Raw genomic sequence first — 24,032 nt, 5'->3', positions numbered from 1 at the left:
TGCTTCACTGTGTGGTCCGACAAGTGGGGTGTTACGGTGAATGTGTGTGGAGCACGTTCTGGTGAGTGGGGTTTTGGGATGTGTGTTATGTGGCATGTGTACGGTGCAGTCAGGCTACGCTGACACTGCATTTGTGTCCCAAAATAATGTGCACAATTTGTGCAATGCAAATTGGGTAAATTATCTCCAGATATGTTATTTCACTTTGGTGCCATTCAAAGGGCACCGAAGTTTGAAATAAGGGCTATGCCGAAAGCTCCCTCACCCCTCTCACGCTGAGGGTGGTTGAACTGGGCTCAAAATAGCAGCCCTATTTTGAGCACAGGGAAAAGCTGCTATTTCAGGATACCCCTGTATCTCAGAATAGCAACTGCAGCCTAACCATAGCCCTAAGGTATGTGTTACAGCGTGGGGCGTTTGGTGCTGCGTATGGAGTGTGTGTTGCAGTACGTGTAAGTGACTGTGCTTGTGTTACACTGAGTGCGTGCCTGTCAGTGTTACATGGAGTCAGTGAGCATATGGTGGAGTGCGTTTGTGTTGCACTGAGTGTATTGCACTGTGTGCAACCCAAAGGGGTTTACATCTTCCAAGCAGGAGATTGTCCAAAAGTACAGCACTGTGTCGTCAGGTGCTGCCTGAGTGAAAACAGAATCCAGCTCAGCTGCCCAAGGGCCCAGCAGTGAGATGCGGCTGCACCCTCTTGTACGTGGCCCTTCACCCAGAGGGCTTGAACGCACAGAGGCTGATTTCAGGCTCACACCCCGGCTTGAGCACTCACAGCCCAGGGCCAGGGCTGCACAGGAGTGCCAGGGCAGTGCTGGGGAGCTCTGCCAGCTCAGTGACTGCTACCCCCCATGGCACGCGGGTGACTCAGGACCGGGTTCTGATGGGCTTGGTGCCCACCATTGAAACTCTGCTTCCATGGCACCACAGCCAGCATGGTGAGCGCATGGAAACCCCGGCCGACCAGCCAACTTGCGAGGCACCGTGTGCGTGAGCAAGTGTGTCCACGAGAGGCCCAGAGGGGAAGTGACTGGGCTTTGGCCCCCATAGCACATCCTGTATGTGCCAGTCACAGTGCCCCAGCGTCATTCCATGCAACCAAAGTGGCTCTCTGCTTGGTGGTGCGTGCGACGCTGCCTGGGCGCGCGTCCCTGCACGTGCCTGAGTGCGCAAGTGCCTGGAAGCCAAGCAGCTGCAGTTTGGTCTGTTATTACGCTGCCACCCAGATGAACAGTTTCCTGCACCACGGAGTGGTGATGTGTCCCGAAATTACACAATATGCAGCATGAACAGCTTCCCCCACCGTGCCAGCTCAGTGCCAGTCCACTCCCAGCATCTCTCAGCCTTCACTACCACTGCAGCCTAGTGCACACACACACAGGAGCACTGGGCTAGACACAGCCACCTCCATGACCAGCCTGGCTTCTTGGTGCTGGGCTGCCAAGCCCCCAATGCTGGCAGGATCAAGTCCATGCATTCAGCCCTGGTGCCTGGCCCACCAAGGCCCAGCATCCCCCTCCTGCCAGGGTCTGGGACCTACACAGCCATGCCCCAAAATGCACCAGCTAGGCTGAGCTGCCCCTCGCAGCCCTGGGCATGATGGCTTCCTCAGCCAGCAGGGCACAGAGTGGGGCCATTCCTCCAGAACCCCTACAGTGAGGAAGCCAGGGCTGTGGCTTGTTATTCCCACTGTCTTCTGGGCTGGGGCCCTCTCATGCACATCTGGGATGGATCATGTTTTCCAGGCCACAGTTCAAGGCTCTTATGACGCTGCTGGGTGCGGCTGGGAGCGGAAATGCTGGCAGAGTTGGGTCCAGACAGACTGTCCAGTGAGGGGGAAGAAGAGCCCCAATGGGGTGGGGGCGGGGTGTGGTCCCCATTCCCTGTTCCATGCAACTGAGGTTAATGAGACAAGGAACAAACCTAGAGCCAGGACATTGCTTCTGGGCTTTATTCAGTTCCAGTTCTTTAAACACGAACAAGTTCATGTTGCTAGCAGCACAGAACACCCCCAGCTGCCCACCCGGCTCCTCCCAAGGCAGGGTCCCCCACCCACGGTGCCATCCTGGCTCTGGGCAAAGGTGCAGCCCTGAGGCCAGACCTGAAATGGCAGATGGGGCGACCTCCCCCCACAGGAAGCAGGGGACCCCCAGGCAACTCCTGCTGGAGCCAGCATGGGTGGCATGGTGGGGTGGGGTTTATCCACCTCTGGGACCATGACGGAATGCATCTTACTGGTTGCCAAGGGCCTCGGCCTATGGGTCCCTCTGCCCTGCCCCACCACCGGGCTTCCCCACAGCCCTCGCTGTTTCAGGCCCCCCACCTCGTTCTCTCTATAAATAAATAAATTATAAATAAATAGCTGTTGAGGTGGGGGATCAGGACCTGTGGGGAGTGGGAGAGGGCCTCATGCCCTGGCTGGGTCAGGGGGTGACTCAACTCCAGAACTGCCCCCCAGCCCTGCTCCCCGCCACGCAGTCCAGTCCATGGGCGCTGGCTCCACTCCAGCTCAGCGGTGGATGTGTCTGGAGGGATCAGGTGCCCCTACAGCTGCTCCTCGCTCCCGTACGAGCCATTGGTCACCCCAGCTGGCCCCACTTCCCCGTCCAGGATATTGTCCCGGGAGCCATGAAACTGCCGTCTCCTCCCACGTAGAGCAAAATGCCAGGTCAGTGCAGCCACCACCACCAGGCCCAACATGGCCGCCAGCCCTGCAGCCACATAGGCGTAGGGCAGCTGAGGGGCCAGGGTCCGGATGATGCGGCAGGGTCCGTGGGCCCGACTCCCATCGTCAGTGGGGCTGGTGCCAGCCTGGTTGGCTGCCGTGACGCACACCAGATAGGAGGTGCTGGGGCGCAAGCCCGCGAGGGCTGCCATCCGGAAGGTGCTGTTGAAGACAGGGCTGAAAACGGGGGGCTCCCCATCGGCCTGGTACATCAGCTGGTACTCCCACACCGTGGAGGAGGGGGCGCACCAATGCAGGCTGGCCCCAGACTCGGTGATGTGCACTGTTCCCAGCAGGGGCGCCTCTGGGGGCACATCTGGGCCAGTCACCCCAGGGCAGAGGCAGCCTGTCTCCCGTCTCAGCTCCACGCAGGCTGGCTGCAGGTGGCGGCAACGGTGGTAGTCGCAAGGCCGCTGGGGTGGCTGCTGGGAGCCAGACAGCTTGGTGGTATCTGGGGTGTAGAGGTCCTCATAGCTCTCATAGTCTGTCTCCAAGTAGTCCTGGGAGGTGGGGGAGACGAGGGGGCTGCTCTCTGGGGCACGGAGCCAGGGCCAGTGGCTCTGGCCCTTCGGGGGAAGGGGTAGGGAGCCCCCCCTGCTCGTTGCAGCCCCCCCTGGGCACATCATCAGGAGGCAGGTGGCTGCGAGGAGTGGAGCTGAGAGTCTCAGGAGGATGGTCATGGCTGCTGGAAGAGAGAACAGGGGGTGTGTGAGGATGATACAGGGTCCCGGGAGAGGATGGCCCCAGAGTACACGGCTGACCCGATTCCTACAGTAAACTGGGAAACGCGTGATTTCCAGCTGTGCTTAATTCACTCCCGCCCTGGCCCTGGCTCAGCCCCCCCGGCTCTGCATGGCCTTGGCTCGGCCCCCCACCCCCAGCTCCGCTCACCCCCCACCCCCACCTCTGGCTCTAGCTCTAGCTCACCACACCTCCAGCACGGCTCCTGCTCAACCCCCCTGCCGGCTCACCACCCGTGCCTGGCTCCAGCTCAGCCCCCTGCCACAGCTCCAGCTCACCATCTCTGCAGCCCTAACCCACTCCAGGCTTACCCCCCCACGGCCCCAACTCACCTCCAGGCTTAACCCTCCCCAAATGCCCCCCCACCCCAGAACTTACCTTTGTGCTGCTTCCCCGACTGCAGAACATGTGTTCTGCTGGGGAAAAAGCCAGACCCCCACTTACAGGATATCTGGGTTACACGAGGGGGCGTGGAAGGGAACCCTCGTGGAACTTGGGGGTCTGCTGTACGCTGCCCCACTCCTGCCCCCTTGCAGGAGATCAGGGGAGCTATCCAGCCTTTGAGAGCCAGGGCAAGAGCACTCCCCCCTCCGTCCCACGAGGGGAAACTGAGGCACATGCAGGCACTCTCACAAGCTGCCAGCCAGTGGCAGAGCCAGAACCCAGGAGGCCGTGGGCCCCTAGGGGCACCATCCCACTCTGCCCCGCCCCGGTCCTTCCCGTCCCCGGGCTGAGGGGTGCCGGCTGCCCCAGGCCTGGGAGTGGGGAGCCCGCTGCGGGGCAGGCTCTGGAAAAGGGGAGCTGCCTCACTCACCTGGCGCCTGCGGATGGTCGGGCCCGGCCCGGATCGGATCGGATCGGCTCCCGCGTCTCCCTGCTTCGCTCCTGGCGGCGGCAGCAGGTTTTATCCCGGCCGGGAGCTGAGCTCATCCCCCGCCCCCGCCCAGCTGGGGCTGCCAGGGACGGGCGGGGGCGGGGGGCTGCAGGTGGCTGCAGAGAAAACAGAGCTCTGCCTTATAAGGGCATTTCGTCCCACGCCTCACTCCGGAGGCCGCCGAGACGGGCGCCGCTCGACCGCCCGTCTAGCCTCGGGCACGGCCCGCCGCAGGTGTCGGCTCCAGCCGGGCCGGGCCAGGTCAGGGGGGAGCCCGGCCGCTCGGGGCTGCCCGGGCTGTGCCAGGAAAGCGGGGACCAATGGTTAGAGCAGCAGGCGGAGTCACGACCTGGGAGGGGAGAGCGGCCCGGGACTGTTGGGCAGAGCCCTGCGGAGGTGCAGGGACAGGACCGAGGGCTCTATTCTCTGCTACTGACTCACCGCCAACTCTGGGGCTGCAATTTCTTTTCCAGGGGGGACAAGGATCCACAGAGGCGCCATTCATCCCTGTTGCTAAAGCAGCCGCCAGTCCCCGCTAGGACCAGAGGCCGGGGCAGCCAGCCAATGCCCAGGCCACCAGCAGCCATGAGTTCAGGGGAAGGGCAAGAAATGACAGTCTGTTCCCTGTCTCAGCCCCAGACGGCAATTGTGCACAGCAGCCAGGGCTGGAGCCAGGTGGGGTGACTCACGGCACCTGCAGCCAAGGAACAGAGGCTGGCTGGGGCCCTGCTCAGACACACACACACTGCCAGAGGCAGCTTCTCAGCTGGGGGGGAACCCTGGCTCTGGCTCAGAACAACGGCTGCGCCAGGAGACCCTGGCTTGGGGCAGAGCTGGGAGCTCCCTCGCTGGCGTGCTGGTGTCCAAAGCAGGGACAGCCCCAGAGGGGGTGAGTGGTTGCTGGAGTGGCCTGGGAGTGGGGCCCTGCTAGTCAGCCGGGGCCTCTACACTAGCACTAGCACTAGCTTAACAGCGACACCCCACCCTGCCGGACTGTTTGAAATCTAGCTGAAACCCAAGTAACTGCACTTTGGCTTGGGCCTAGGCTGCTGGCGGGGCAGGCAGCAGCTGCCAGCTCTGCTGTAACACGGTTTGAGCGAGCATCTGGAAACTCCAAATGGTGACGGACTCATGAGTCAGGCCCCCCCAAACTCACGAGACCAGCAAGAACTATGGGTGTGCCATGGTGGAGACCCACACGTCATCCAAGGGAGCTGCAGCTAAGCCCCAGGAAGCAACCCCCTTGCACACTGCTGGCACTGGTTACATCTCCTTGCTGGCACAGGATCCCCTCTGACCAGCCCATCACCCTACCCCAGGGCCAGCGGCAGCTCAGCGCCCAGAGAAGCTACTCTGGCACCGAGCTGAGGTTTCTCCAGAGCTTTGTGTTCAGCTGTGGGAGAAGCCTGGTTAGAACCGCCCAGGGACTAGTTGCAGGTAAAACCAGGCTGCTGGGGGCTTTACGCTATGTAGGGGCCTTCGTTACTTGGTTTGTGCTGGCACAGCAGTGCCCCATCCTGCACCTGGAGCTGGTCAGGGATTGTTGCCAAAGATGTTTGTAAGTGATCTCTCGCCCAAATCCAGCCCTGGCCCAGCTGTGCCAAAGAAGGGGGACTCCCCAGGACATGCTCCCCTGGCTCGGGAAGGTCAGCCCTTAAAGGCACCCACTCTAATACCACAGCCCTTGTGCCTAGCGCTGCATAAGCCCAGCATGACAGCCCCTGCCCCAGCAGGTGGGGGAAGACAAGAGGGAAAGGCACTTGCTTGACACACAGCTGGTGCCGTTCAGGGTGGCTGCACTGCACCTTCATGGGCCTGAGATGCTCTGGCTGGTGCCTGGGGAGTTTTACATAGCTATAAGTGTTTACATATAAAATGGGTGGGTGGAGATATACATCACACAGAGCTGTAAGGGACCTCAGGAAGTCATCAAGTCTAGTCCCCTGCCCTCTTGGCAGGACCAAGCACCATTCCCCACCCCCACCTGATGCCGAAATGAGGATTGAGCTCATAGGCCTGGGTTTAGCAAGCCCACGCTCAAGCCCCTGAGCTCTCTCCCCACCACCCCCACAAAAGACCTGCCCTGGATGCAGCTAACCCCCTCCAACTATCCCTAGACGTCCTCCAGCACCACCCACTGCACTGCAGAACAGAGGGTGGTCTACAATTTGTGCAAGGTCACACAGGAGCTGGGAACAGAACCCAGCTCCCTGAGTGCCTGAGCAGTGCTCCGGCCTGGAGGGGAAGGAGCAGCTTTGCCAAACTGCGCCCCCTCCGCCTGGTGGGCAGCACTACTCAGTGACAGCAGCCTTCAGAGCTGAACGTCATCAGGGCAGAGGTAAGGCCCCTGGTCCCAGAGAAACTGATGATCTCAACAGTAACCCAGCCAAAGCGGAGGGACTGTGGGTGCTGAGATACAAACACCTGTGGAGCAGCTCTTAGACCCTTCAGCCCCACTACAGCCCCCAGGCCAGCTTTGGGTTCCTCCCCTTCCCCTACAAGCTGCCTGGGTCATGATGTCATTCCCTGGCTCAGGACTCTGAGCACTGCCCCTTCCTCTAGGTCAGGCCAGGAGTTGTGGGGCCCTTCAGTGCCCCTGCCGTGGGCCCAGGTACCCACATTCCTCCCCACAAGCTGCTAGAGTAGCCCTTGAGACAGATCACGGCCTTTTGTTCCCTGTCTCCTACCACTGAGACAGCTGCAATGACTACCAGGTGACAAATTGTGAACAGATGTTCCTACTGTGTGTCATAAGCCTGTGGGACCTCACATTGTCCTGTGGCACAGGCCAAGAACTGGGGAAGACTTAGTATCACGCCCATCTCAAGTCCCACAGAAGAGGGGCTGGAACTGGGGCTCTAGTGCTAGTTGTAGATGTGTGAGTGGGGAAGAAATGTGCCTGCCAGGGCTCCAGCTGATCTGCGGCACTGCGTTAACTTCTAAACAAGTTACTCTACCGCATGGGTTGTGCACCTCCCCTGAGCAGCACCTGGGGCTGGGCCCTGGGGCCAGAGCCAGCCTGCCCCTTCCTCCACTTCCCTGAAGCTGCAGAGCATTATACAGACCCACGTGCAGCACCTGCTGCGTCCCCAGAGACTGCTCAGCCTCACCACCACCTCCATGCCCCCAGGAGCAGCTGGTGCGTTACAGGGGAGGATGGCTCTGAGGCCCACCCCCAGCATGCTGAAAAGGAAAGGGCGCTAACTGCTACGTTGCCCCAGGCCTAGAGGGATGAACATCCCCCAGCGGGACAGGGACTGGGCCTCCCTCTTGCTCCAGAACAACCAGCAGTACCCACGTCTGGGCCACCCTCCTGTGGACACAGCTGGGGACAGCAAGGAGGGCTGGGCCATCCCCTGACTGGCAGTCTGGGCTCTTCAAGCTGAGCAGGGAAATTGGTGCCATCAAAACAGCCGAATGAGGCAGCAGGGAGACTACCAGGGTGAAAGGCAGCGACAGCTTTGTCCAGCCCCCTTGTACTAGGCTGACCATACCAGCCGTGCTCAACCTGAGCGCAGGGCAGCAGATGCTCCCCCAGGCTTTGCGGAGGGGACAGGCTGCCTCCAGAGCAAGGACCTAGAACTTCCCACCCCACCCCTGTCAATCCACCACCCCTCTCTGGCTCTTTGAAGGGAAAATTTCCCAAAAAAGCTACTCCCAGAACCCCACAGGCCCAAGGGGGGTGGGTTGGGGGCACTGGGAGAACGGAGATACCTGCCCTGCTCCCTGGGCTGCTTCCCTAGGCTGGCAGCCCGTGCAGTCTCAGGCAGGGGCTGCAGGAGGGCAGCCAGAAGCTCGGGGCTGGCCTGGAGACAGGAAGCAGGGTAGGAGCCTGGCTCCTGCATTGCCCGCACATAGCTGCGCTTGGTGGAAGGCCAATGCCGCTGGAGCTGCCCGGAGAAGCTGCAGGTGTTTGCGCCTCCATAGGCAAGACGCTCCTACCCCACAAATGCAACTCACCCTGGGATGGCACCATCACACACTCCTCCCTCGGCAACAGCTCCCAGCACAAGCTCGGGGCAGCTGGATTCTGACCCAGTAATGTCACCACAGCTCCTGCTCCATTCCCTAGACCTCCCTCTGCAGGGAGAGGCAGGCAGGCAGGCACCGGCGATGCTCTGCTCCTACCAGCCCAGCAAGAGGAAAGGCTGCAGGGAGCTTGCTGCACAGACTGGGCTCAGGAGCCTGACACTGCACCATGCTTCACTCACTGCAGCTGCCAGGTGCCCCCAGGGGGGCTGAGTGGTGAAGGCAGCTGCCTGCCAGCAGCCGCCACCTCCCCGGCAGGCTTACAGCCCTCTGGAATGCAGGCCACCCCCCCCCGCCCCAGTTACTGAGCCCTCTGGAATGTAGGCGTCACAAGCCAGGCGGGAAAGCTCACGCTGGTTTCCCGGCTGCAGTGAGCTCAGCTGGGGGAGAGGGGAGACACCCTCCCCTCTGGCTTCACTGAAACCAAAAGGACAGGGGGCGGCTGTGGAGAGAAGCAGGGAGCTGGCTGGGAGCATGAATGCCGGGGTCTCCCAGCCCAGCCTATCCGAAGGGAAGGGGTCCCCCTTCTGTCAATGCGTTAGGAGACCGAGCATGACCCGTCTCAGCCCTTTACCACAGGGCCTTAGTCCCTCACCTCCAGGGGTCTACCCCGGCCCCACAGCCCCAACAGCTCTGCCTGCTCCTCCTCACCCCCAAGCCGGCAGCCTGGCTCCATCAGCAGGTGGTTTATTCAGTTACAGAACTTCCACATGAGGGGCAGGGAGCGGGAATGTAAACATGAGCTGGGAGCCCAGGGAAGAATCCAGCAGGTTTGGGGCGGGGGGAAGCTGGTGCCCTCAGGAGCTGGAGCAGACGTGTCTCTGGCGGATTTCAGCCCCTGGGAGGGGCTCAACCCCCTCGCCCAGCTGTGGCAGCATCACTGGTGTCCCTGCAGGGGGCGGGTAATTGGCATCTGTGAGCAGAGAAAACTTGTCTACTGACTCGAACTCGGCCTCTGCAGAAGGAGTGGGGAGACAGTTAGAGACGCCAGAGGGGCAAAAAGGGTCGGGGGGGGGCGGGGAAGGCAGTGACAGGTAGAGAGATCATGGGGGAGGGGCTCACAGGCTCCACAGAGAGGCAGCTGCAGGGGTCTCGCAGTCACGTGCCTTCCTTTAGGGCCAGAATAGCGCTATACCCCGGTGCACAGGCCCTGCAGTGGCCCACAAGAGACAAACCCCCTCTCCGGGTAGGGCTTGGGCCCCCAGGAAGTGAAGGAAAGGCCTCTCCCGGCCTAGTGGCGGGGCCGTCACCTCCCCCCCACAGAGCTGTTCCCAGCTGCACAGCAGGTTCTCAGCTCCTGCTCAGAGCAGAGGGTCTCCGGTGCCCTGACGGATGCTGGGGCCTTGGGATACACCCAAGTGGGTGAGAAATGGAGACTAATGGAGCAGAGGGGCTGACAGTCAGGACTGCTGGGTTCTGGCCCCTGCTCAGCTGTGCACAAGTAAGGAGAGGGCGGCTTTGAGGAGCCAGAGAACCGTATTACTCACCTTCACTCAGATCCAGCTCCTTTGCCGGGGCTGTCCCTCCCATGGGGCCAATTGTCTCCAGAGACTCGCCTGGTAGCTGCGAGGGAGAAGCTGCAGGGGAAGGAGGGAAGCACAGGTAAGAGGCAGGGCTGGGGGCAAGGACAAAGCACCAACACAGGCCGAGTCACAGGGCCTTGTGCCCTCCTCCGGGGAGCTAAGAGGCCTCCCTGGCAAAGGCTCGACCCCCTCCCTGGTGGGCTGACAGAGTCCCGCAGTAGAAATTGGGCCTTTGAATGTGCCCTCAGTGGAAAAGTAAATACAAATGGCCTCCCAGTCGGACGCAGCAACCAGGCATGGGAAAGGGGCACCAGGAATCAGACTCAGTAAGTCTCAGAGACAGGCGGACATAAATCAAGCCTGAAACCCAAGAAGGGTGGGAACAAGAATTAGCCAACCAGAACTGGTGTGAGAACGAGTGGCACCAGCCACCACTGCCTTTCGGTGTCCCCTGGAAGAGACTTGGGGGAAGACGGATGCTGGCTGGGTAGGAACAGAGAGCAGGAAGAAGGGAGTTTCCCCATCGCAGCTGGCACCTCCCCTCTTCCTGGGACCCTCTAGATCGATCCACCCTGAGGTAATTGCACCTTTGACTTCCTGACCCGGAGACGCACCCTAAACTGAGGGGGAATCCAGAGATCACCACCTGCTCCACTGGTTGAGTCCCACCCCTGCCTCCTCTTGAGCCTTTTCCTTCCTTCTCTCCCCTACGCCTGTCTAACAACCACCCGCCCAAGCTGGCTGAGACGGCGCACTCTGCAATTCTGCTGTACGTCTGTGACCAAAAAAGCAACTGCACACGCTGCCCCAAAGAGCCCAAGGCGCCGACCAGCTGACAGGCGGGAGTGGCTGTGCTCTTCCCCAGCAGTGGATGACAGAAGCTGCGTTTCATGTCGCTTTTTCCCTGCGTGGCTTTTCTTCTAGGAAACAGGACTGAGTTTTACACAGCAGCAACTCCAGCCTGCCTCAGCCACTGTTCTCCCTGTGCCTGGAGCCAGGTACAGGCGCCTGATGCTGGGCCAACAGCTGAGAAGGGGAGAGGGGGCTTTCACCGCCTCTGTGATTGGAGAGGGAGAACAAGAGATGCGTCTAACAAGCCTGACTTACGCCTTCATTTCCAACTCTTTCCCGTGCTCCGTCTGGTTAATAAAACGCTCCCACAACACGTCTGGGGCTGAGGGCTCTGTCCTGCAGCCCCCAAGCCCTGGTTAACTCTACCGACTGGTGAGCAGCAGAAGGGCCACAAACACCTTGGTCTCTTGGGACCCTTTCATTCCATCTAAATCAATACAATTTAGGGGCCTGGGGTCAATAAAAGGGAGGGTGCTTGGTCCTGCCAAGAGGGCAGGGGACTGGACGCCATGACCGCCTGAGGTCCCTTCCAGCTCCATGAGATGTGATGTGACGAACAGCCCAGCCACACTGCAGCAGGAAGGGACCAGCCCAGCCTATTGCACCTTCCCCCCACCCCACCCCCACGGGAAGGGAATGGTCAGTACCTGGGCCCTGGAGAGCCCTTTCCTGGTCACTCTTGCCCAGCCCCATGGCCTCAGGCTGCAGAGTTGTCAGTTCCTCTTGGTTGGCTGCTTCAGGACAGAGAGCGTCAGAGGTAGGACAGAGGTAGGCAGAGACTGGACCTGGGCAGCAGCTCTCCCACCAGGGGAAGGGTGACAGTGCCCCCCGCCCAGCGACAGACAAATGGGAACCCCAGCCTGACACACCAAGGGGAGAGCCTGGCTCTGCCCAAGCCCCCCCTCACCCCAGCCTCCCCTCCACCCCGTACCTGGCTGGGGAGTAGCCACGCGCTGTCGCATGTCCTGCCGCCGCTGCTGCAGGCTGGCCGCATCCCGCGTGTTCACCTCAGGGGAGATGCGACACTGCGTTTATGGGGGGGAAAAACCAGGCAGCCCTGAGCCCCCCCACCCCCACAGAGCCCCATACCACATTGTGGGGCACAGCCTCCAGACCCCTCCCCCCGCAGCACAAAGCCCCCCCTCCACACCCCCTCATTTGCATGGAGTCCATCTTCCTGCTCCACGGCCTTAGCGCACCCCCCAGTTTCCTCACCCCACCGCCCCCTGCTCCCAGTGTCACCCTCTCACCTGCACCGAGAGGGGCTCCCGGGGCCACACGCTGCCCCAGATCCATTGCAGGTAGCTGAAGAGGACGATGACGCTGAGGAAGGTGAAGTTACTGGCCACACCCAGGATGGCTGAAGTCACTGGGAAATTATAAAGGAGGTACCTGGGGCGAGAGGGGGCAGGGACTGAGCATTAGGGGGCTGCAACCTGGATCCCACAGGCCCAGACAGAGGCCCTTTTCCCTCACCCACAGGCCTCCGGCACCACCCATGGGGGCAGAGCACAGGGAGCAGCTTTGGGGCGGGGGGGGGGGGGGCTGAGGAACTGAGTGCACTGCAGTCCCCTACTACCAGGAACCACCTCCAGCACTGCACAGCCCCATCCCCTCCCCTTCTGCCGAGAGGCGCCCCCCATCCTCACCGCAGGCCCGTGAAGTGGGCATGGATCCGCAGCTGAGCCCCATAGATCTGGATCCGCTTGGTCTGGATTTCGATCACCGCTCCAACCGTCGGGACATACTGGGAGGGACAGAGCAGCCTTAGAGCCCAGGTGAGGCCATCACAAGAGCCCCAACCCTCACAGCCAGGCCTGCTCCCAACCTCATGCCCCAGTGCCCAGCCCAGAGATCCAGGGCCCTGACTCTCCTCCCCAACCAGAGGGAGCTGTAGCCACCGGCACCCCCAGGCACCCCGCTGAGAGCACAGAATATGTGTCAGTCCCTTGCTCTCCCTCAGCCCAACCCAGGAAACGGTCCTTCCTGCACATCCAATCCAGACAACGTGGACCCCCTCCAGGCTCCCAATCCACACAGCAGGGGAGCCATTGCTTGCAGGCCAGAGGGAGGGTGTCTGCATCAGGCACCCAGGCCCTGCCTCACGATTGGCTCCCATGCAGGCCACAGGGGAGCGGAGGGTTTGGTCAAGCCAGCCTCAGCAATCCAGACAGCTAACGCCACGGAAGAGGCCTGCCCCAGCAGCTCACCGAGTCCTCTCTGTAGTCCGAGTACAGCTCCACTTCAATTGTCTGCTTCTGCTCAGCAAAGCCCAAGAAGAAGAGCCCAGCAAAGACCAAGGTGTCCAGGGTCTGCAGCAAGCCAGAGCGGTAATGCAGCATGGTCTGCAGGGAGCAGAGCACGTTAGCACAGAACCCAGCCCAGCCCAGAGCCCTTCAAACCTGCCTGGGGCCACTGGGGAACTGCCTCTTGCACACCAATCTCCCAGGGCTTCAGGCACACTGCAGAGAGGGGAAGGCAACTGCCCAAGAGCAGGTTGGAGCAGTGGCAGAGTACAGGGTAGAACCCCAATGTCTTCCCTCCCATAATCCATGAGACAGCCTCCCTCCCACTCCCTTCTAAAGGTGGGGCTAGAACCCAGGAGTCCCAACTTTTCTTTGCTTTAGACCCCAGGAGTTGCTGTAGCTTGGGGCTATGGCTGGAAAAGCTGCTGGGGGAGCTCCACCCAAGAGGAAGCTGGGATCGCAGGCATGTCTGGTGCTGAGGTGGGGGGGTGGGAAGCTCAGAAGAGCTTTGAAGAGGTCTGGGGGAGCTGGAATGGCCCTCGACTCACCGCTCTGGCTGCGGAGGAGATGACGCGCCCACCCTTAGTGTAGCAGGACATCACTACCATGAACATGCCCAGCTCCTGGTTCACAGGAGACTCCGGCAGCTCCAGCTCCAGGGAGATGCGGTAGGGCTGCCCGTACATCAGCACCTACAGGGCAGCAGGAGTCAGCAGACAGAAGGCTATACCTGCCCCTCCCAAGTCACCCTAGAGGGCCCACAGCTGTGGGAGAAGCACATCAGAGATGAAGTGGGGAGCCCATTTCCCACCCCTCTGAGCCCCCGTTGCAGGAATGTGATAAGCAACAGAGCAGGGAGCCTAACCTCCACATTGCAGGGAAAGCTCCCATCCCCAGTGCTGCTGCCAGCTGGCCCCAGATAACGTCACCACCCCCATGGAAGGGCCAGAACCCCCAGGGAGTGGAGAGCCAGCAGCCTGCCTCACAGCCAGCAGCACTTACCTTGTCCCGGTTGTTTTTGACCAGGGAGACGTTGGCAGTAGGGAAGGAGCAGAGATCAGGGCCTGGCAAACCACAGTCTGTCCTGGGAGACAGAAGGTAGTGAGTCACACTCAGGGCCACCAGCTCCCCCAGACTTCTTCAACCCCACCCCCACGCCCCCAGCTGCGGCAGCCCAGAGCTTTACTCTTGGGAACAGGTCCCAGCTCAGAGGCACTCACACCTGCAGAAAGCATGGGGGAGCAGAAGGGGCCATCTCAGGACATCTGGCCCAGACCTGTGCTCTGGAGCGGTACAGGTTAGAAGCTTTCTGGTCCAACACCCTTCCAAGATGCAGCACTGGTTGGACCTAATCCAGCCAAGACAGATGGCTATCTATCCCCCTTTTGGAAACCTGCAGCTAAGGAGCTTCCACAGCTTCTCCACAGGCAGTCTGGCCCATCCCACAGGTGCCCTCACCTGAAGTGGTAGTGCACAGGGCTGATATAGCTCACGGTGGGCATGTAGGAGTAGTAGAAGCTGCCATAGAGAAAGACGGCGACCCAGAGTAGCAGCAGCAGCACGCAGAACAAGATAGCCGTCTGGAGCACTGTGCGCCGCACCCGGAGCAACAGCAGCGCGGCCACCTCCTGGGCCCACTTCAGGAAGGGCCCTGTGCTGCCCGGCATGGCACAGGGGCCCTGCAGGCCACAAGCTGGTGTCCAGGGGCTGGGGAGAGAGCTTGGCCCCTAGCTCCTGTACCAGGAAAGAGGGAAGTGGAGTGGCAGCGACTGCTTGAGTGCTTGCAAAATAGCTCAGGCTGCTAGAAAGACCTCTTGGCCCGATTGGAAAGGGTCCAGGCTCAGTGTCTCCTTTACAGAGACCAGGCTCTGGCTCAGGGCAGGCTCACTGGCCCGTCTGCGCCGCTTAGCCTTCCAGTAATTGTCTCTAGCCATGAGAGAGGGCACCACAGGGAGTCACTGGCTCCAGGGCAGGGTTGGTAGGGCCATGCCAACAGGCTCAGGGCAGGGCCGCCGCGGCACTGATCATACACTGGAGTCGCGCTTCAGGGCCAAATACCAAAGCCCATCTAAGGAGGAAAGGAGATAGAGACCTGGGTCAGCCCTGCACCCAGCACAGGGGAGTCTGGGCTGAAACTGCAGGGGTGGGAGCCGGGACCACGGGGGAAAGGGAAGTGCCAGGAGGCTGCGGACTTGGCCCTACCTGTAGCTTGGAAAGAGGGTGACGAGAAGGGGAGTCTGAGCTAGATGGGGGCGGAAGGGCAGGTCAGGACATGGGGGCCTAGTGGCTAGAGCAGGGGCGCAGGCAGCCCGCAGCGGGCAGTACTGGGAGGAGGGGTCCGGTGACCGCAGCACTGGAGGGCCAGGAGAAGCCAGGACGCCGGGGCTGTCCCTGAGCTCCGGCTGGGTGGGGATGGGAGGGGCCAGGACGCCGGGGTTCCGGGGCGGGGCCCGGCGGTCGGCGCAGGGCTCCGGGCTCCGAACCCCTCTCACCCACCATCCCGTTCCGTCCGTCCGCCGCTCCGCCTCTTCCGGGAGCGCCCGAGATTCCCGCCCCGGGAGCCGGCAAAGACCGCGCACGGCGCGGCGGGCTCCTCCCACTGCAGGCATCGTCACGTGTTGCAGACGCGCCTCTCCCTGTCTCCATGGTGACGCGATCCCCGAGCACGCCCGAACAGCCCCATCTGCTGCCCCCGTTGGGCAGCCCCGCCCCCAGCGACCCCTCCCTCTCCTGGGGCAGCCGCGGTCCTGCCCCTTCCGCCCGGACAGACACCTCCAGGGCTGAAGCCCCGCGCCCAGGCCACGTGACGTCCTCCCCAGCCCGGGCAGCCTGCCCCAGCTCCGCCGTGTATCCGCCCTTCCCCCAGGCACCCCCCGGCTCTGGGGACCCCCCGCCCCTCAGCGCCTCCCCCCAGGCAGTGCAACTGGAGGGGGCGGCCCCCAGCTGCATGGTTCGCTCCCCCGGGGCTACAGTGGCTGGTGGTTAGAACCGGGGGCTGGAGCCAGGACCCTTGGCTGCGACCCCCGGCTCTGTCCCGCGCTCCGTGCCTCAGTTTCCCTCCGCCTAGGACGGGGCTATCCCCTTGTTCTCAGGTGTGAAACCAGCCAGTCCTCCCATCGCAACCGGGCAGAGGAGCAGCCCCACGCCCGGCGGAGCCCTGATGTCAGACTTCCAAATGAGCATGGTGGGGAGACAGCATCCTCACTGCAGCTACTGCGGGCCAGTTCCACCAGCAGCAGTGCAGGGGGGGCGGGAAGCCAGCCCCAGCCCGGTCCCGTCCCGGGGCGCTCTGTCCCCCATCCCGCGCCCGCCCCCTCCTTCCTGCACTCCCAGGCCTGTGCACCAGGGAGCTCTGGGAGCTGGGCAGTGAGCCAGAGCTGAGCCCCGCTCCGCAGGGCGTGCGCTCCTCCCCCCGGAACGGGCATGGTCCAGTCCTAGCACCGAGCGGCTCCGAGCATCCTCAAGGTACCACGGGCGCATTGAATTAGCTGCATCCCGGAGGAGGCACAGGGAGAGGAGCCGTCTGCAGGGCACCAGGGCACACAAGGGAGCCCATCCCAGAGTCTCTCCAACACAAAGGTCAGTGCCCCGGGGTGCCCCAGCTGGCCACTGGGGTGTGCCCAGATACCCAGAGGGGCAGCCAGTCTGGACAGGGTGTGGGGGTACAGCTGCTATCACCTCTGTACTGACAGGGCCCATGTGGGGCTGGATGGTGGATGTCCCTAACTGTGCTGCCGCCTGGGGATAGGAGGCTGGGGAAGGATTCTGTCCTAGCTGGACTCAGGGCCACCCCCTCCTGCCCCCCAAAGCTAGCACCGAGGCTAGGATAGAAAGAACGCTGCCTTAACAGGCTGTGGGTGCAGCTGGGGAGTTGGCTGCTGGTGCCCTTGGCAGGGGAGCAGAGTGAGCAGCAGCTCCTTTGTCTGCACACAGGGCTGGGCTAATCGCCATGCACTCACGCCCAGCAATGTGCCAGGGGGCAGTGGGTGCCACTTGAGCACTGAGGAGCTGAAGGCTGGGCACAAAAGCGCTCAGAGCCGGGCTAGAGCTGGGAGGGGCCCTCAGGTCCTGCCTCCCAAGCCCCACTTCTGCTTCCCAGGTCAGTCTGAGATTTGGGAAACCAGAGTCTTAGTCCCACCAGGAGACAATCCTGCAGCGCCCATTGTACCAGAGCTTGGTGGCAGAGTGGGGACAGGGCCTCATGGATGGTCTCCTCAGGCTCCCTTCTCCCTGGGTCCGAGCCTTGGGCAGGCACAATGTCCCTGCAGCCGGGGCAGCTGTTGAGTGGCAATGGGGCAGGACAGTCCATTCTGCTTCTCCTGCCTCCCCCAATACAGGGGAGCAATGAATGTACTTAGGAAGATGCCCCAGCCCCAGGGAGGCACTCCTTGCCATCAGCTGGTCTCATGTGACCCAAGGGGAGCAACCCCCACTCTCTCGAGGACACGAATGGCTATACTGAACTGGGGCTGTCATTCTGGTGCAGGGCCGCCCCCTGCCACACCCTTCCCCCACAATCCTCACCCCCAGGGGACTGGGCTCCAATTGGAGGGGCTAGAGTTGTCAGGACAAGCTCTAAGCATGGGCCAGAGGGTCCTGGGCAGGGAAGACAAGCGCTGCAGCTGGAAGCTCTGGGTCACAGGGGGCAGCACACTGGACAGCAGTCAGGGCGACAAGGCTGCCCCAGGAGAGGCTGGGGGCAGAGAGGGAGAAGCTGGTGGGGAGCCCACTGGCAGGTTTGAAAGCTCCTCTCACCAGCAGCTAGCTAGGGGTGGTGCTGAGGGGCGAGGGGTAACCCAGTGAGGACGGGGCAATTGTCCAGGGCTTTGTCCCCTGCTCTTTTGTCTGGAGACTCTAGGATATGGGCCTGCAAGTGCTTCATGGCCCTCGCCAGTGCTGAGCCCAACCTCTGCTCTCCCTTTACAAGGTCCCCATGAAGGGTGAAACCCCCGTCAACAGTACCATGAGCATCGGGCAGGCCCGCAAGATGGTGGAGCAGCTCAAGATTGAGGCCAGCATGTGCCGGATAAAGGTGGGGACTGAGGTGGCCTCTCGACCGCTACTGTGATAGAAGAAGGCCCCACCCACCTCCAGAGCTGGCAGTGCCCCCCTCAGCCAGTGCTCCTGCAGCATCCCTGTGGAGGGAGGCCAGGGCTGGAGAGACCCACCTTCCCCTGAGCCAGTGCTCCTGCCCCATGTCCCGCAGCACCCCCGCGGGGTGAGGCCAGAGCTAGTGTAATCAGCTCCCTGCTCAGCCAGTGCTCCTGCCCCGCCCCCGTCAGCAATCCCCGTGGGGGAGCCCAGGGCTGGAGTAGTGGGAACTCCCCCCAGCCAGCGCTCCTGCCCTGCTCCCCACAGCACCCCCCACTACCCCCGCAGTTCTCACCCCTCCCCTTCCTGCAGGTCTCCAAGGCAGCAGCTGACCTGATGACGTACTGTGACGCCCATGCCTGTGAAGACCCACTCATCACACCAGTGCCCACCTCTGAGAACCCCTTCCGAGAGAAGAAGTTCTTCTGTGCCCTGCTCTGAGCCCTGCCTGTCCTACCCCTCGGCTACAGCCACCACGTAGCCCCCCCACCCTGCCCCTCTGATTGGGCAGGTCTTCCCAGGTAGGGTCTGACCCCCCTGCCTCTTAGGGTCAGCTTTGGAGCTGGGTGTGCGCCTGGGACCACTCACCCCACCCACTTGACTGAGCTTTGCCAGAGAGGGCACCTGCCCTGAGCACAAGCCCCCAAAGCCCCTCCCCTTCAGGGGGATCCACCCCACCCACCTCACTCAGGAGGGGGTATCACGCCACATCCTGGCAGGAGTCACACCCAGCCCAGCTCCCCTCTCCAGGCCTGGGGTAGCTGAGGCTGCAGGCCCCTTCCCAGCAGCGTGCCACCGGCCCCGACTCTCCCCATCTTCACGGTGGGGAGGTGTCAACTCCCAGCCTGCTGCTCCTGGGCCTGGGGGCCAAAGATGGTTCGAGGCCCAACCCCTTCCCCCAGGGCTGGGGGGGCAGTGCCCCGCCCGCAGGGCTCAGCCATCCCACCCAATGTAAACAGACTTTGAGAATAAAGCAGCAGGAGGCCCAGGCCCTGAGGTGGCATCAGTTACTCCAGTGCACTGGCACCGGGGGGGCGTCAGGGCAGTGGTGGTGCTGCTGCTGGCAGCAGGGGCCGGGGACGAGGGGGCCATGGGCAGAGCCGTCAGAGGCAGCTGGCTGGGGGCGGATACGGACAGTGGCTGGGGCCTGTCTGCAGGGCAGCGCTGTGGGGATTGGGGCAGTGTTCCCGGTAAGCCAAGTGTTTAGGCGGCTGCCCAGGAGACTGAGGTGCCACCCAGTTAAAAGCAGAGCGCCCACAGCTGGCAGCAGGAGTCTCTGCTGTGGTGCACATCACATGTGCCTTGGTTCACAGAACAAAATATATCCCACCCCTGAATGAAAAATACTGGCAGGAACACTGACTAGGGGCCCAGCTTGAGAGGTGAGCGGGTGCCAGGCCAGCGCCCTGGCCAGCTTGTATGGAGAATGGGCAGCCTCCAGCAATGGGGCCTGGGGGTAGGAGCAATGCACAGGACAGTCCCCAGAGCCTGTCCCCATCCCACTGCACATTGCCACAGGGTCCCAGCTGGGAACACACCCCCTACCTCCCTGCCCAGTTCCCAGCCCCTGGGGAAGTTCTGTGGCTTCCTGCACACAATCCTTAACCCATCTCCAACACCCTCCAACATCCCAGTGCTGGGGCGCGCAGGGCCTACCTCGCCTGCCAGCCCCGGCCCTATCGCATCCCCCACGGATGCAGCACCGGGCTCATGGTGAAAAGCAATCCCGGCTCTTTACAGCTATTTCTGTGCAGTGAAAAAGCAGCTGAGTGAGTGTGGAGTGGGGTGACTGGAGGCCCCAGCCAGGGACAGGGGAGAGGAGATGGGTGCCCAGTGGGGAAAGGCAGGGTGAACTTTGCCCGTGGGGGGCAGGAGAGACAGGCAGAGCAGAAGCTGGGGTGAGCACAGGCCTGGAGAGAGGGAGGGAGGGGATGGGGGAACCACATGGCCCAGCCTCCAACATGAGGGAGCAGAGTTTGACAGGCAGCCGCTAAACTACAGGCCGGAGCTCCCCGCCACGTGCAGCCCTGGGTGGGGGGGTAAAATTGTAATTCACTCTCTCCCAGGAGGGGTGGAACCCGCCCCCGGCACAGGGGAGCACGGCAGAGTGAGAGCACGTGTGGGGCTGCTCCCAACCCCTTGGTCCCTGAGCTCCGTGGCTGGGGGGTGCGGGTGGCAGACAGAGGGTGCCCTGGGCAGAGCCCCTGCGAGTGATGGTTGGCCGCCGAGGCTCAGGAAATCTCAAGGAGGGATTTGCAGAACTTCCCGACACCAAACCACTGCAGTGCGAGAGGGAGGGGAGAACTGGGAGCCCCCCTGGACCCTCTCCCCGTGCACTCCCACAGGGCAGATCTCCACCCCACCCCCACCCCCACCAGAACCTTCCATTCCCCAGGCCCCATCTCATTCCTCGGGCAGCCCTCTCCCCTGGCCCCCTCAGCTGCCCCCACTCCTTGCTGGATGCCTGCCCCACCAGGGATGGCTCCTCCCCTCAAGCCCCCCCACTGCTCCCCCACAGGAGCCTCCTCCCAAACCCTCACCCCCGGAGACCACTCCCCTCCCATTGCAGGCAAGGCAGAAGACTTAGCAATATTTCAATTCACGGGCTAACCCAGCCACTGGCCCACCTGGCTGTCCCTTCCACCTGGTGCCGCACAGGAAAGTGGCCAGGACATCCAGCTTGGTAAATGCCAGGCTGCAGGGAGACAGGGCTGGGTCACCCAGGGCAGGGCTGTGAGACCGGGGTGTGGGAGGCACTGGCTGACAGTGGAGGATGCATGAGGCGAGGTTAGTGAGACTGAGGAAGGGAGGGACAACGGGGGCAGCACTGGACAGCAGGGGGGTTAGTAGACTGTGGGGCAGCAGGGTGGCAGGGTGGGAGTGGAGGGGGAAACCTGAGGCTGTCACGGGAGGCAGTGGGGGGACCAGGTGAGACTGTGAGATGGGGGCAGTGACCCTTACATGCTAAATCCATTGATCATGTCTCACCAGCAGCAGGTCCACCCACCCGCAGCAGCACTTGAGGCCTGTGGGGACACCAAACTCTTGGCCCTGTGACAGAAGCAGCTCTCCAGTCTCCTGGGAGGGCCAGAGGGAAGGGACACGCCATTATCCACAGGGCCCCAGGACTCCCAGCGAGCCAGGAGCTTCCCTGCTCTTCAGGGGGTGGCACCAGGATTCTCCCTCCCGCTTCAGGGGGGAAGCACCTGGAATCCCAGTCCTGCTTCCTGGGCTGCCCATAAGCCTTAGGAGACGTGTCCCCGACCTCAAACTGGCCATTCAGACCTGGGGAAGGTCCCAACACCCACCGGGTGGTGTTGGCCTTCACCACCCCATCAGCTTTCCCAAGGGGGCAAGGTGGGACACCCAGGCCTGTGCAGACCCGTGCTGCCACCCCCCCGCCCCCAGGTGCAGTTCCAGGATGTCACAAAGGGGTAAGTCCCCAGGGAAAGATGAGAGGCCAGCGTGAGCTAAGCAGGGAATGGCAGCAAAAGGGGCCTTCAAAAACGGGGCTCAGAGCTCCTGCATCCCAAGCCCACACCACTATACCAGCCCTGGACTCCAGTGGTGACAAAGACTCTCCCTTACCGGCCTGCCAATGTTCTCTTTGGCTCCTGCGATTTTTGCTGTATGGAGTCCCATGGAGCTGAGGAGGGGATGCAAAATGTACACAGCGTGTGTGACTCAGTTTCCCTACCCACTGCGTGTTGCTTTCTGCAGGGAATGGAGGTCAGTTCCTCCTGTGGGAGAGTCAGAAAGGATGGCTGGAGGCCACACAACCATACGGGTTCCAGCCCAGATCGCTCATCCCGAGCTATGCGCAGTTGGCCCAGATAAACGAAGGGCCCTGCAGAGACAAGGGAAGGCTGGAGTTAGGGATGAAGGAGAAGGTGAGGTGAGGACAGGAGGCAATCTTGCCTGCTCTGGGCAGAGCACACCCAGGGTCAGATAGACATGAGCTCCAGGAGGCCATGCGGAAAGCAGGGCTGTTGCTTCTGCCCACACCAACCCACCTTTGAGCCCTGTGACTGCCCTAGGAAAAGCTACGCCCACAGCCGGGCACCCCCTAGAGCGGTGGTTCTCAGCCTACTTACTGCTGCGTGCTGCACGTGGCCCAGAGCGTGTCATAGAGGATGCATGTGGTACTACCTGTCTGGTCCACTGGGCCGCAGCCCTGTGCTAACTGGGCTGCAGGTCGAGAAGCGCTATCCAGGGACTGCCAGGGGCCAGGGCTGGGGGCCTCGCCTGTCGTACACCAGGCAGAGGGGAGTGCGCACTTACCAAAGTCGATGTCCTTCACCAGGGATCCTTTCAACATATACCCAGGGACCAGATGGGGGAGGTGCTGCCATTCGGTCTCTGGGGCTACTCAGGGACACTGGGTGTCCTTGGCTGGGGAGTGGGGCAGGTCAGGGCCCATGGGTGTATTTCCAAAAAAAAAAGGGAGGGTGGTTGGTTCACAGCCTGGTGGGGAACCCTGGAGATAAGGACGTAGCCCCGGGTAGCCCTTAGCCAGCCAGATGATCCCCAGTGGGGAAGGAGGTGTTTCTGGGGGGGCAAGTTGATTCTCAGCCAAGTGGGGGTCTCCTTGTGGGGAGGGTTATTCCCAGGGAAGAGCGGAGTGGGGATCGCAGCTGAAGGGATCACTGTGGCTCTCACCCACCTTCAGCTGTTGCAACTCAGCCTCCGTGTCGATGGCGAGAGCTGGGTACATGGCTTTGGCTTGCTGGGCTAGCACCTTGACCCAGAGAGCGCGAGAGAGATGGGAGCAGTGACCCCGCACACTGTGCACAGCCTGGGGTCCCACACGCCCAGGCTCTGGACTGCCACATGGAGTGTGATGTGTGAACAGCTTCCCAAAACAGCAGGACAGCCCCAGGGCTGGGGGGGCATGAATGGACCCACTGGGGCCCCCGAGCATCTTCCTGTGGGGGGATTCCTCCTCTCCTCACCCTCCCCAGCAGCTCACTTCCTGAAAAGCTCGTGGATGTCGGGCAGCAGGGCACAGAGGGCAGGCTAGTGTGGGAAGACCTGCTGGCGTAGACAGGGCTGATGCCCTTCTAGGTGCTGCCCAGGGTGCAGCAGCAACTCTAAGCCGCTGCAGCCAGACCCGGTGCTGGCCCAAGCAGCAGGGAAAGGAGCTGCCCAGTCACTAGGCGCTGGGAATCCCACAGAAACAGCCTCCCCTCTCCTCCTCCCTCCCTTCTTCCAGCCCCGCTGCTGCTCCGGGCGCCCATCTGTGGCCTGGCGGAAACGGAACACTGGGGCAAGAAAGAGATGGCAGATGGCTGTGGCAGCAGCCGCCCCCCAGAGGCCCAGCAAGTCTGTCAGCCCCCCTGAGATGAGGTGAGAGGGGAGGGATGCCCCCACCCCGTTACCACTGCCTCCACCAGCCCCTTCCTGTCTGCTGCTGCTGCCACTCAACTGCCCCCTCCTCCACCCACCAGATCATCCCCTACTCCGGCAAGGGGAGGAGCCCAGCAGGTGCAGAGAGCACCCCCTGCCGGCTGCTCTGGACTCACCAGCGTGAGCGCCAGCCGAGATCACGGTGCAGGACTCCCAACCCGCCAGCTCCCCAGAGAACAAACCCCCGCCCCTAGGGAAGGTTGGCCAGGATCACCCTTGGCCACCCTGGCGGGATCCCCGCAGCCCAGCCCACATGCCAGGCCTGACTCTGCCCTCTCCAGGCAGAGGGGTGCGACAGCCCTGCTCCAGAGAGTGGGAACTGGGATTTATGCACCACGCCACTGTGGAACCAAGGGACGGAGGAAAAGAGTAAAACCCTGGAGTCCTGACTCCCACCTCTGCTCTAACTAGGCCCCACTGCCCTCCCAGAGCTAGGGACAGAACCCAGGCATCCTGCCTGCCCACAGGGGCTCGTCACTCACCAGGCCCTTTCCTAAGGTTCTGCTTGGATTTGTCAGTCCTGGCAGGTGGATAACCGCTTC

The 24,032-nt window shown here is 62.2% G+C and overlaps 3 protein-coding genes across 14 annotated transcripts; 1 reads left to right on the top strand and 2 right to left on the bottom strand.

The window, feature by feature from the left end:
• Positions 1-1,933: 1,933 nt before the first annotated feature.
• On the bottom strand, positions 1,934-9,117 carry LRRN4CL (LRRN4 C-terminal like). Of its 2 annotated transcripts, none has more exons than XM_075005027.1 (3): positions 9,024-9,117; positions 4,284-4,459; positions 1,934-3,413 (listed from the first exon to the last, which is right to left on the bottom strand). In XM_075005027.1, exon 3 carries the CDS (start codon positions 3,406-3,408, stop codon positions 2,548-2,550), a length of 861 nt encoding a protein of 286 aa, XP_074861128.1. In that variant the 5' UTR covers positions 3,409-3,413; positions 4,284-4,459; positions 9,024-9,117; the 3' UTR covers positions 1,934-2,547. The 2 variants fall into 2 exon arrangements, with proteins under 2 accessions (XP_074861128.1, XP_074861129.1); XM_075005028.1 differs by having other exon boundaries at positions 1,934-3,410.
• On the bottom strand, positions 9,044-23,267 carry BSCL2 (BSCL2 lipid droplet biogenesis associated, seipin). 11 transcript variants are annotated; one of them, XM_075005017.1, is made up of 13 exons: positions 22,748-23,244; positions 21,673-21,730; positions 21,073-21,162; positions 14,452-15,061; positions 13,996-14,077; positions 13,542-13,685; positions 12,958-13,092; positions 12,397-12,494; positions 11,998-12,139; positions 11,679-11,772; positions 11,395-11,481; positions 9,860-9,949; positions 9,044-9,327 (listed from the first exon to the last, which is right to left on the bottom strand). In XM_075005017.1, the coding sequence occupies exons 4-13, from the start codon at positions 14,658-14,660 to the stop codon at positions 9,170-9,172; spliced, it is 1,239 nt and encodes a 412-aa protein (XP_074861118.1). In that variant the 5' UTR covers positions 14,661-15,061; positions 21,073-21,162; positions 21,673-21,730; positions 22,748-23,244; the 3' UTR covers positions 9,044-9,169. The 11 variants fall into 11 exon arrangements, with proteins under 11 accessions (XP_074861118.1, XP_074861127.1, XP_074861116.1 ...); XM_075005026.1 differs by having other exon boundaries at positions 11,679-11,754; positions 22,748-23,231; XM_075005015.1 differs by lacking the exon at positions 14,452-15,061 and having other exon boundaries at positions 21,673-21,824; positions 22,748-23,267.
• GNG3 (G protein subunit gamma 3) lies at positions 15,768-19,374 on the top strand. Its single transcript, XM_075005029.1, has 3 exons — positions 15,768-16,572; positions 17,921-18,025; positions 18,397-19,374. Exons 2-3 carry the CDS (start codon positions 17,927-17,929, stop codon positions 18,523-18,525), a joined length of 228 nt encoding a protein of 75 aa, XP_074861130.1. The 5' UTR covers positions 15,768-16,572; positions 17,921-17,926; the 3' UTR covers positions 18,526-19,374.
• Positions 23,268-24,032: the final 765 nt, after the last annotated feature.

Source organism: Carettochelys insculpta, chromosome 11, assembly GCF_033958435.1.
Source record: "Carettochelys insculpta isolate YL-2023 chromosome 11, ASM3395843v1, whole genome shotgun sequence".
NCBI lineage: Eukaryota > Metazoa > Chordata > Testudines > Carettochelyidae > Carettochelys > Carettochelys insculpta.
Note: the sequence above shows the minus strand (reverse complement) of the source record. Positions and strands in the feature narration are given on the sequence as shown.

Coding starts and splice junctions, on each gene's coding strand:
- LRRN4CL (XM_075005027.1), bottom strand. CDS start 3,408: ATGACCATCCTCCTGAGACTCTCAGCTCCACTCCTCGCAGCCACCTGC.
- BSCL2 (XM_075005015.1), bottom strand. CDS start 23,005: ATGCTCGGGGGCCCCAGTGGGTCCATTCATGCCCCCCCAGCCCTGGGG. Junction 13,686..13,995: donor TCAAAAACAACCGGGACAAG/GTAAGTGCTGCT, acceptor GCTGCCCTGTAG/GTGCTGATGTACGGGCAGCC. Junction 9,950..11,394: donor AAGGGCTCTCCAGGGCCCAG/GTACTGACCATT, acceptor CTTCCCCTGCAG/CTTCTCCCTCGCAGCTACCA.
- GNG3 (XM_075005029.1), top strand. CDS start 17,927: ATGAAGGGTGAAACCCCCGTCAACAGTACCATGAGCATCGGGCAGGCC. Junction 18,026..18,396: donor CCAGCATGTGCCGGATAAAG/GTGGGGACTGAG, acceptor CCCTTCCTGCAG/GTCTCCAAGGCAGCAGCTGA.